This window comes from Poecile atricapillus, chromosome 25 (assembly GCF_030490865.1).
Source record: "Poecile atricapillus isolate bPoeAtr1 chromosome 25, bPoeAtr1.hap1, whole genome shotgun sequence".
Lineage (NCBI taxonomy): Eukaryota > Metazoa > Chordata > Aves > Passeriformes > Paridae > Poecile > Poecile atricapillus.
In genome coordinates, this window is record NC_081273.1 from 6074101 (window position 1) to 6085361 (window position 11261).

At 61.2% G+C, this 11261-nt stretch overlaps 2 protein-coding genes across 3 annotated transcripts; one reads left to right on the top strand and one right to left on the bottom strand.

The window, feature by feature from the left end:
* The first annotated feature begins 394 nt into the window (after positions 1–394).
* Positions 395–3614, top strand: LOC131588207 (uncharacterized). Its single transcript, XM_058856852.1, has 4 exons — positions 395–492; positions 1209–1598; positions 3318–3351; positions 3510–3614. Exons 1-4 carry the CDS (start codon positions 395–397, stop codon positions 3612–3614), a joined length of 627 nt encoding a protein of 208 aa, XP_058712835.1.
* A 218-nt stretch (positions 3615–3832) lies between these two features.
* IL10RA (interleukin 10 receptor subunit alpha) lies at positions 3833–9629 on the bottom strand. Of its 2 annotated transcripts, XM_058857140.1 has the most exons (7): positions 9496–9629; positions 8673–8793; positions 8404–8582; positions 7979–8145; positions 7518–7668; positions 7235–7359; positions 3833–7120 (listed from the first exon to the last, which is right to left on the bottom strand). In XM_058857140.1, exons 1-7 carry the CDS (start codon positions 9557–9559, stop codon positions 6179–6181), a joined length of 1749 nt encoding a protein of 582 aa, XP_058713123.1. In that variant the 5' UTR covers positions 9560–9629; the 3' UTR covers positions 3833–6178. The 2 variants fall into 2 exon arrangements, with proteins under 2 accessions (XP_058713123.1, XP_058713122.1); XM_058857139.1 differs by lacking the exon at positions 9496–9629 and having other exon boundaries at positions 8673–9105.
* Between the last annotated feature and the right edge of the window lie 1632 nt (positions 9630–11261).

An 11261-nucleotide genomic window follows, 5' to 3' on the forward strand; every position in this document is an offset into this window, starting at 1 on the left:
TTCCCAACGGTCCTGCTGCTGCCAGACTGTGGAGCACCCACGGCCTGAAACTCCTCAGGGAGCTGTGCCATCCTTGTGGCAGCTCAGCCCTGCCAGCAGGGATCCTGCCCGCTCCCACAGCCTGGCCAGGGATCCACCTGTGGCTCTGCAGGTAAGGGGCACCCTCCCCACACTCACACTGGGGATCCAGCCCCCTTGGGGGTGTGGGGACCTTGTCTGGCTGTGTCCTCAGCCCTCGTGCTCCATGTGATGCCCACAGAATGTGGGATGTAGGGTCCAGCCAGAGGCTGCCTGTGCTACTGTGGCAGATTTCGGCTTGAGCGATGTTTTGGGCTGCAGCAGGGGGAGCTGGGTCCCTGGTGCACCTGGCATGTCCTGGCAGCCTCCCCGGAGCATGCCAGAGCCAGCCCTGCTGCCATGGAAGGACGTGCTGCACGACAGGAGCAGCTCTTCCTCCTCTGAGGATCCGAAGGCTCTGAGGAAGCAGCTCAGGTCTGCAGATGTTCTGTCACAGCCCCGCGCCTCCGGGGCTTTGCTTCCTGGAGTGCAGCTTCGTTTGCAGCCAGTCACCCTTCCCTGCTCCCAGAGCCTGGCGTGACACAGGTTTCCGAGCATCCACTGGGGTCAGGCACAGGTCAGGCCGGGCTGAGCCAGGCCTCTGAGTGACCACCAGCATCCCTGAGCCACACGGACATCGAGCGGTCCCAGGCACTGGGGAACTGCAGTTCCCATTGTCCCCTCTGTGTTCTGCTGGCTCTGCAGCCCCGCAGGCCCCCGACATCGCCCCTGCTCTTGGCTCCGAGCTGCTCGCCCTGGGCAGGGCTGCTCAGGGCTTGGCTCCTGCCCTGGCCACCCACTGATGTGGGGCACGGCAGGGTCGGAGGCTGTGCCTGGGAAAGCAGCGCGGAGCAGGGAGGAGTTTTGCCCCGGATGCCCGGTTTCCAGCTGTTAAGGGTGATACCTGTTTGTCACTTTTCCCCGCAGCCACAGGAGGTGGATTTCCCCCTCTCTACAAACAGGAGCTGAGTCCCAAGTGACGCTCTGGTTTGGGGCTTGGAGAAGATGATCAAATAGAGCTGTAAGTGCATCCTTCTGGGACATCTGACTGGGGGCAGCTGGGGACAGTCACCCCTGTCCTTCCCTGTCCTCTGGGGTCCTGCCTGAGTCCCCAAGCCTGCGCCACATTCCTGGCTGCTGGTCTTTGCCAGGAGGTGGCAATGGGAGGACACGGCCACTCGGGCACCTTGCCAGGGCTGCACACACCCGTGTCCCGAGTGTCCCTGCTCCTCGGGCTCCCGGGACTCCCAGATCAGCCTCTTCCAGCAGCGGGAGGGCAGAGCTGCCCACGCAGGCGGGCTGGGCACGGCGATGTGCCGTCTGTCGTGTCTGCCGCAGCTCTTCCGCTTTCTCCCTCCAACCAGTTGGACCAGTGGGCCAGGACTGGTGCCCAGCCTCGCTGCAGTGTCACCAGGAGACGAGGGGACAGGCAGGACGTGCCAGGCTCCAGCACAGACAGGGCTCTGCAGCAGCAGCCTCCAGCCCGGGATAACCGGGGGCAGCTCCCGTGGCACAACAGCGGGACATGGACCCCCGGACAGGTGAGTGGTGGCCTTTTCCCCCCTCACGGGGCAGAGGTGGGGTGTTCACAGCACAGGCAGCACTTTGGTGACCTTCCTCCCCTCTGCCCCGCCAGCTGGGGCTGGGGCTCACCGCTGCTGCGGCTCTGTGAGCAGCGCTGCTCAGAACCATCCCCTGGGATGCGGGGATCCTGCTCCCGAGGGTGCCAGGGCAGGGATGCCTCCCACACACGGCACGGGGCAGGGCCTGGGCACGGCGCCGTCACCCTCCCACGGGCAGCGGGCGTGGGGACGGGGCAGTTTCGGCAGCCGGCTGATTCAGGGAGGCTGCTCCTCCTGCCCCGCAGCTCCTGCCGTGACTCACGGCTGCTGCAGCTCCCCGAGCTCGCCCACACCGGGGGTCCCGGGGCTGCAGCTCGCCCCTGCCCCTCGCTGAACCCTGCCGGGAGGGCTGGGTATAAGGGAGAGGGAGGCAGGGCTGGTTCCGCTCCCCTGCGATGCTCGGCGGCCCCCGGCTCTTTGCGCATCCCACCAGGTGGAGCGAGCGCTGCAGGACGCCCTGGGACCTTGCTCACGGTGTAAACACCGTGACCACAGGGGAAATGTTCTCACTCCGCTGGCATCTGCCTAAATTTAGCTGCTCTTAGGTCATCCCTTTCCGCTGTCTCCTCGCTCCCGGTGCCGCATCGAATCCGGTCCCTGTGCCCGGCGCTGGCCGTGCTGCGGGGCAGTGCCCAAAGCCCCCGTGCCCTCCCGGCACGGCCCCGGCACAGCTCTCAGCACAGGAACCGATGCTCAGCGGCGGTGCGGGGCACCTCGGTGTCCTGACCATCCCGGAAATATCCATTGGGGCTGGGTTTTGCCAGAGCCTGCGGCACGGAGGGGAGGGATGGAGCGGTGCCCAGCCCGCAGAGGTCCCGCGCTGCCCCGTCCGTGTCCCCGTGTCCCTCGAGCTGCTCGTCCTGACAAAAGCATCCTCTAGAGGGAACTGCCAGCCCAGAAATGGCTCTAGCGCCACCAGGAAAGGAGCATCACCCCACGAGGGCGTGAGCGGGACCAGGAGTTAAGGTAGAGCACGGTCAGGGTGGCCACCCCCCTTCCCAGTGACCGTCCCACCTGCCAGCTCACCTGGGGACAGCGGTGCTCTCCGTCATGCGGCTTTGGGGGCCGCAAGGATCTCCGTGCCCAGCCCTGGCAGCCCTGCCTGCCGTGGGGACAGCACTGGCGAGCTGTACCCCAGCTCCCAGGTGTCCTGTCCCCTGCAGGGGACACCCAGGACCCCAACCCTCCCAGACGGGTCTGTCTGCAGAGCCCCTCCTCGCTCTGCTTTCCAGGACAAGAGCCCATCAAGGTGATCGGGGTTGTCCTGGCCATCGGGCTGGCCCTGATGATCCTGGCGAGTTTTGGCTACAGCTGCATCCGGTGGTACCGGAGGGGCCACTCCCGGCTCCGTGAGTACGGGCAGGGGACAGGGGACAGGGGACAGGGGGAGAGGGGCTCAGAGCACGGGACTGCAGGGATTGGGGTGTGGGGAAGGTGGGAGATAGGGTTGGGGGGCTCTTGGCCAAGCTGGGAACCCCCTGAGGTGAGGAGGGGGATGCACAGTGATGTCCTGGTGGTGTCCTGCTGCCTGTCCTGCCTGTCCCCATCCTGCCACGCAGATTCACGGCAAAGCAAAGGTGGGTTCATGGCAACACATGGCTCTGACACCTCTCTCTCCTCTTCCTCCTGCCACCCCAGGGCCCGACTTTGTCTTCAACCTCTACCACTCACGGTGAGTGATGCCCTGGGGGGACCAGGGGCAGGAGGGCTCCCTTTGTGCAGTGCCAAGGTGTCACCCCCTGCTCCCCAGTCCCAAATCCACCCAGTTCTGCTGTTGGCAGGGGCTGGCAGGGGCTGGGCAGCTTGGTGACCTCTCTGCTTTCCCTGCAGTGGGCTGGGGTCGGTGGCACTGGAGCTGGTGCCACCATTCAGCATCAGTGGCTCACTGGGAACTTCCGGCTACGAGCCCTTCCACAACCAGGGGCCATGAGGTGAGAGCTGGGCTGGTGAGCAGCCAGGACATCCTCTTGTCCCCCTCTGCCCCCCCGTGCTGTGCCCCAAAGCCTCCGTGCTGCCTGTAGCCCCTGGGCATCACGGCTTTCCTCAGGACAGTCCCAGGGTTTTCCAGCAAAAGTCCTGCCTGTGGCTCTGGGGCTTCAGAGGCTTTCCCTGAGCTCTGGTTTTGGTTTCTCCCCACACAGGCTTTGGTTTGTATTTCCTTCCTTGCTGTCCCTGGGATGGGACGTGTGGCCAGGGACAGAGGGATGGGGAAAAGCTCTTGCAGCTCTTCCTCTCTCTGCCTCTCTCACTCACAGCCTGGCACCAACAGAAAAAGCAACCAAAACCAGCCGGGGAGGATTCCTGTGTTTTCACTTCTGCAAGAAACATCTCCTGAATTGGTTGGATTTCAACTGAAATGGCAATGGTGCAGTTTCTGTTGCTAAAAAAGCTTCACAGAATAACAGAATCGCTGGGACCTCTGCAGACCATCTGGGCCAACCTTACCCAAGGTCACCTGGAGCAGGGGACACAGGAACGCAGCCAGGTGGGTTTGGAATGTCTCCAGAGAGGGAAACTCCATGAATTCCCTGGGCATCTCCTCCATCTGCAGTTCTCCCTGGCTCTCTGCAGCCAGGGGTGCACAGGGGGGCCTGTGGCCAGGGAGAGGGGCCCTGCTTGGCCAGCGGGGGCTGGTGAGGCACGGGGGGCATTGGGACCATCTCTTTGCAAGTTTCTCCCAGAAGAAGAACAAAGGAAAACTCGAGAGAGCCACGTGGTTGTAGGGAAACCAGTGAGGATAGAGTGGGATTTCCAGAGAGTCAGAGGGACCATCTGTGCTCTCGGCTATCAAAGCTAAACCCTGTGGTCTGTGGCTTTCTCCTGGCTGAAAGGAGATCTCTGACTGCTCATGGCGAGGGGGAAATGCCCCCTCCTGGGGCCTGGGAGCCCTCTGTGATGAGCAGGATCCAGCAGAGCCCTGCATGACGCAGGATCCAGCCAGGGGCCTGACGTCAGCGGCGTTTAAAAGAACAACAAAAAAAGCCGTGTTTTTGACGACTCCGTTTTCCAGAGGAAGTTGAAAAAAATGAAGAAGAAAACAAGAAGCTCTAACCCCCAAAACACACAGAGGCAGAAGAGATGGGGCCAGTGGAGGGGCAGGAGGAGGATCCCAGTGCCCTCCACATCCCTGTGGGCTGCAGGGATGGATCTCAAACGTGAGCAGTGCCACGGGAGATGGAAGAGAAGGAAACACAGCAAGGATCAGCCCCCTTCTCCTGCCTGCACTGAAAAAACTGAAAATAAAACCAAAAACCGTTCACCTGAAAACCACATTTCCCAAGGAGGGTTTTTGCCAGCAGTTTTACTTCCCACCATGAAGGTTCCCAGAAATGAAGTGCCTTTTGGAAAAACTTCCCTGTGACCCAGATGACCCAGGCTGAGCTGTTCAGTCTCATCCTGTTTCCATTCTGATGACAACTGTTCACAGCATCACAGAATCAGTTTGTTTGGAAAAGATCTCTGAGGTGATCGAGCCCAGCCCATGACAGAACACCACGTTGCTGAGCAGAGCCCTGACTGCTGTCTTTCCTCCACCCCTGGGTTTGACTTGTTCTGCTCCTGTCCTTCCCTGGTGATGTCCCATGGGATGTGCATCCCTGTGGAATCACTGTGATCGGCCCAGCCCCTTTTCCCTGCTGCTCCTCTGGTGATTGTTCCCACAAATCTCCCAGGGACAACCACCCAGGAACTCAGGTGTGTGAGGAGCTCTTGGAGAGCTGGCTTGGTTCTCCCTTTTCCCAGCTGTGACATGGAAATGCTCCTCACCACGTGAGGCAAACTGCCTCCTGCTGATGGGGAATGTCCAAATCCAGAAACAGAAAGCTCAGCTTGGCCTTAGGAGAGGATGAACAAATGGACCAAATAAATAACAGCAAGTTTTTTCTGTATTTACAAATGAAATTTAATAAATAATGTCTGTAGACAGACCATAGTGTGGGTAGGACTGCCACGCTGGGCTCGTAGGTGCATCCCATATCCTGTGCTGGGGCTCTCCCACAGGGGCTGGATGCTGAAGGGTCTCTGCAGGGTCAGGAAAGTCTCTTGGTCCATCCCTGTGGGGTCAGGCAGGGCAGCAGCCCCGTGCTGCAGGGTGCTGATGTCAGGCTGACGTCTGCTTTCGGCCTCTGTGTTGTGAAAGGTTGGGAGGGCATCACAAGTGTGGGCATCAGCAGGAGGAGCCCAGCTGGCCCAGGAAAGGGGGAAGTGAAAGCACAGGACTGCCCCAGGCCCTGAGGATGGCCCTGAGCCCATGCTGGGCTGCTGAGGAGGGCAGACAAGGCAGAGGTGCCCGCTGTGTATCCCTGTTGGACTGGCTGGAGGGATCACTGGGGGTGCCCACAGCAGCACTGGGGCCAAAGCAGCCCCACCAGTGGCTGAGCTGGTGCTCCTGGGCCGTGCTGGGCCTGGCACTGTGAACATTCAGGGGTCGGGGGTAGCTTATCCAGTGGCACACGAGGTAGTTGGGTCAGAGCACAGGGCTGTGGTCCCCAGGGGATGGGTCACAGGCAGCTGTCCTTGCTGTCCCTGCTGAGCCAGCTCAGGGGCGTGATGGGCAGTGTGATCCAGCTGGAGCTGAGGCTGGACACAGCGGCAGTCCCCAGGAAGGCAGTGTTGTTGAAGATGTTCAGGTTGAAGGGAGTTTTCAGATCAGGACTGGCTTTGGAGGTCAGTGGAGCACCTGGAGCTGCCCAGCTCAGCAGAGTGGGGGCTTGGGGCCCCGCCTGGCTGGAGAAATCCCAGGCAGGGGCTCCCCGTGGAGCGAGGTCCTGTGTGAGGGGATGCTCGGGCAAGGGCTGCTTCAGGTACCCTTTGGACACAGCCAGCTCGGAGCACTCCACGTCCAGCACGGTGTCGGTGCTGCCCAGGCCCTGCACGGACCCTGCACAGCCCGAGAGGGGCACTGCCTTGCCCGGGGCCTGCTCTGGCTCCCTGCTGCCCTTGGACTGCTGCAGGTACCCCCGGAACTCCACATCTTCCTGGCAGAGCCCGGGCTCCCCTGGGCTGGCATTCCTGCTGCCAGAGGAGCAGCCAGGAGCAGGGCAGGGGCTCTCCAAGCCCACCCCGCTGTCCTCAGCCTTGGGCAGCTGCTGCCTGTAGCCCTGGGGCTCGGGGCCCGCGGAGCAGCTCAGGGACGAGGAGGAGGAGGAGGAGGAGGAGGAGGAGGAGGGGATGTGCAGGCAGATGCCGCTGTCGGTGCTGGTGCCGCTGCTGTCTCTGCTCCCCATGGGCCCCAGCAGGCACAGCTGGTCCTTGGGCCATGCTGGGAGCTTCCAGCCCTGCTCCAGGGGCAGCTGGGCTGTGCTGGTGCTGCTGTCGGGGCTGCTGTCCAGCCGGGGCTCCTTCTGGCACAGGAAGAGCTGCTGCGTGGGGTCTGCATCCAGGCTGCCCGAGGATGGGGGCTCCTGCTCCACCCAGAGCGAGCTCTGCTTCATGAAGGACTTCTGGGAGAGAGAGAAAGAGGGGAGTGAGCTGTGCTGCATGCCTGCCATCCCTGCCTGCCTCTCCCAGCACTCCCCAAGCCTGCACCCTTGCTCTGGCCCCAAAGGGTCCCTTACCAGGACTGACGGTGTCCTCACGGGTTTCCTTACATAGGTACAGGCCAGCAGAGCCCCCAGGAGGCCCAGCATAAACAGGGTGATGAAGGAGGAGCTGAGGATGCCCGGGAGAAGCTCTGCGCTCCCTGCAAGAGAGGACGTGACCAGGTGAGGGGGGAGAGGGGACTCCTCAGTGCACACAGCACTGAGAGGCTGCCCTGGCGTGGACCCCCACACCCCCAGGGCCAGAAGGCTGGGGGGGGTCGGCATGCCATGATTCCCCCCTTGCCTGGGTCCCACTTACTGTCCCTGTGGCCGGTGGTGACGCACTGCTCGTCGGTGCGCGTGGTGGGCACGGGCCTGTTGGCCATGCCGGGCTCCACGCTCAGGCAGTACTCTGTGAGCCACAGCAGCTCCCCCAGGGTGAACTCTGGGCTGCTCTTCACCACTGTGAACTGCAACAAACAACACGGGCTGGCACCTGCGAGCCCCCAGCTCCTGCTTCCCTCCCTCCTCCTCCTCTGCTGTCCCCGGGGGAAAGTCCCCAGGGTGTGACACGATAATGATGACAGCAGCTAGATCCAAAATCCCCACAAGAGCTGGAAACCTCCTCCATAAAGCACACAAAGAAACCCCTCTGTGCTGCTGTGGCTGTGAGAAAGGTCAGCATTTACTCCTACAGAAGACCATGCCTGAACAATCTGGTTCTTGAGCAGCACCGTGTGGGACAGACGGGGACAACACGAGAACAGCAGCTCCTCTCACCGTGTGGTTGTCCTGTGTCCTCCTGACATACACGTGGTACTGGGTCATTTTCTTCTGGAAGTCTGTGTACTCCACGGTGATGTTCCCGCGGTGCAGGAGCAGCTGCAGCCGCACCTGGATGGAGTTGCCCACCACGGAGAGGCTCTGGCTCGCCAGGCGCAGGCCAGCTGGAAGCAAATCAGTCACAACAGCAGGTCAGGGCTGTTTCCTGTTCACAGCTCTCAGCCTGTGCAGCACCAGACTGAGCCGTGACTGTCCCACCATCCTCAGGTTGTCCCATCGTCCTGCACAGCCCACCTGCTCTCCAGGGAGGTGTGGAGGGAAATATCCCTGCTCTCACTCATCCCACAGCTCTTTGCAGGCAGTTTGTCATCCTGAGCATCCCCAGCAACTCCAGCACAGGGTGGAGGCACAGCCCAACCCACCTTCCTGTGGGGAGAAGGCGCTGCTCCTCTCCCAGGGGGACGTGAGGTTCCCGGACACGGCCCTGACCCGCGCGAAGTAGCGCTGCTCCTGGTCCAGCGTGTAGTAGGTGAGGTCACAGGAGTGCTCCGAGCTCTTCCCACACTCTGGGATGGCTGTCCAGGGGACAACTGAGCCATAGCTGTGGGGAGAAGCACCAGGGGTGAGCAGAGAGCTGGAATCAGACTCCAGGCAGGGCAGGGCGCTCATGTTACCCCTCGCTGTTACTCACACTTTATACTCCACGTCGTAGCTGGCATTGCTGGGGCAGCCGTGCCCCGGCTCCCACCTCAGCAGGTGCCACGCCACCTCTGCAGCAAAGCGCACGGCCTGGGGCTTCTGCAGCTTCTCACCTGTGGGGCACACGGGGAGCTCAGGTGGGAGCACAGCCCTGGCCCTCCAGCCCCACTGCAGCCTCAGGCCGGCCAGGACAGCATCACCCGTGATGGGTGACGTAACAGCGCTGACCACCCGAAACATGCGAGCCTGTGCCCAGATTTCTCCTTCCAACTTCCAGGATTTGCTCAGCCCCCTGTTTTCCTTCCTCTTTCTTTGGGGACAGCTCAGCTGGGGCTGCTCGGTGCTTTCCTGCCCCAAAAGGGAGCTGTATTTGCATCCCTCATCCCCTGCCTCTGTTTGGACTCAGCTTTCCTGTTTTGCTCATCTGCTGCCTGGGTGAAACCAGACTTTTTCACACCTCCTGCCTGATCTCGGTGTTGTCACCTGGCAGAAAAGCCCCGCTGACAACATCTGCCACCTTTCCCTTGCAGGCTTCCTGGGCAGCTGCTGCCTGCCGGCAAGCACCCAGCGCTGTGTCCCCAGTGTCCCCTTGTGCTCACACCACTGGGGACAAGCGGGGCTGGAGCCTTTGGGCTCCCAACCAGCAGCGAAAGGCGAGCACCGAGCAGGGAGCCCCGGCTGTGCCCTGCTCCAGAGACACCAGTGAAGGTGTCCAGGCTGCAGCTCCAATCTCACCCCATCCCAAGGAACCCACCCGGAGCTGTGAGGCTCAGCCCCAGCCAGCAGGGAGGTGAAAAGCGTCCCGAGAGACTCACCGTGGGTCGGGCAGGGGAGGAGCAGTGCCAGGCACAGCGCCAGGGCGGTGGCAGAGGGGACCATGGCCCCTCAGCATCCTCCGTGGCAGCAGGGCGAGCGCTGTGCCCCGGCAGGAGCCGAGCACTCGGTTTTTCCCCCAGGGGCTGGCTCAGTGACGTCTCGGAGGCGTTCGAGCTGCACCAGGAAAGTCACTGAGCAGCCACTTCCACTTCTCTTCGCTGTCCACCCACTCACCCCCAGCCAAAGCCTCAGCCTGGGCTGGGCTTTTCCGACAGAGTTTACAAGGAAGAATTCTGGGGGCTTTTCTGAGCAAAGCGGGGCCGTGCTGAGAAAGGCAATTACGAGTACAGGAGTGATGTTTCTGCCTTTGCTGCTTTGCTGTTAAAGGAGATGTTAAAAACACAGCACAGGTGAGTGATAGCACCGAGGGTGACCTGTCCCAGGGGTTTTCCTGAGCACAGCACAGTGTCCTGTCCTGCCAGCAGCTGAATCCAGCCATGTTCTAACCAGCCCTGGAGTCCCAGGGGGGTTCTGGCTTTCCCTTCCTTTGGGCTCAGCCTCCTGCCTCAGCCTGCAGTGCCCCTTTCTCCATTTCTGGGGCTGAGTGACAAGCTCTGGGCTGTCCTGTGTCCTGCAAACACCCTCACACAGGGGTGACATTGGAAATCCAGCATCACACAGGGGCTGCCACTGTCCCCAGGGCTCTGGTAGCCCCCCAGGTGTGCCTGTGACCCCATGGCTGTGGGGTCTGGCCCCGCAGTGATGTCCTGCCTGTCTGGTGATGCTGGCAGCTGATTCATCACCCAGCACACTGTGTGTGAGTGCTCTGCTTCGCCTCAGAGCCTGCTTGAGGGCTTTCCTGGGGTCCTCATATGATGAAGAGTGATCTTCCACACAAAGAGGAATTTCCCACTGGGGAATTAGTGGAAAGGATGCAGATAAAAAGAAGAGAAACCAAAAGTGCTCTGAACAGACTCAGAGAGCATATAGGTGGGCACAAACATGCAGGCTCTTCTTTGAAGAACCATCTTAAAGGCCTGAAGTGGGAGATTTCTCCTGTTTTCATTGACTTATCCTTTCTGACAAAGGGCAAAGGCTTCCACAAACTTGCAGCCTGGCTGGAGTACCAGCAGCACATCCCCTCCCTGCCCTGGGTTTATTCCCATCCAGGGCAGAGCAGCTGATGTCCTGCCACTCTGCTCTTGGCCCCTAAGTCACATCAGAGCTGAGGAGTCCTGAGATGAAGCACAGCCAGTCCCACAAAAAGCCAGAGATTGTGTTTTGTGTAAGGCAACGACAATTAAAAGCAACGGGACCAAAACACAGGGAAGTGGAAGTTCTGTGGAAAAGCTTTCTGTGGAAAGGGGCTGGCCCTGTGGGTGAGGCAGTTCAGAGCCTTGGGAGAAGTGGTTGGCAATTTAAAGGAAAATGAAAGAGGCTGAGGAGGAACGAGAGTTCTGCAGAATGTTCGGATGGCGAGTGGGACTCGGGCTGGAAGCTGAGCTCTGCAGGGAGGGCACTGCCAGGTGCCACACGAGAGGCTGGTGAGGGGACAGTGTGAGCTGGGGGTGACGTGGCTGACCCTGAAATGCCTCCCTGTGAACACACCACAGAGAAACCCAGCCCAGGAGCGCCTGGGTCTGTGCATTTCCCTCCCTGCTGTCCCCCAGGAAGCTTTCCCAGGGTGACAGCAGGGTCAGACAGGTGATGCTGCACCGAGCAGGGCAGGGATGGGGCCCGAGGGCTGGCTCTGCACAGCCCTGCC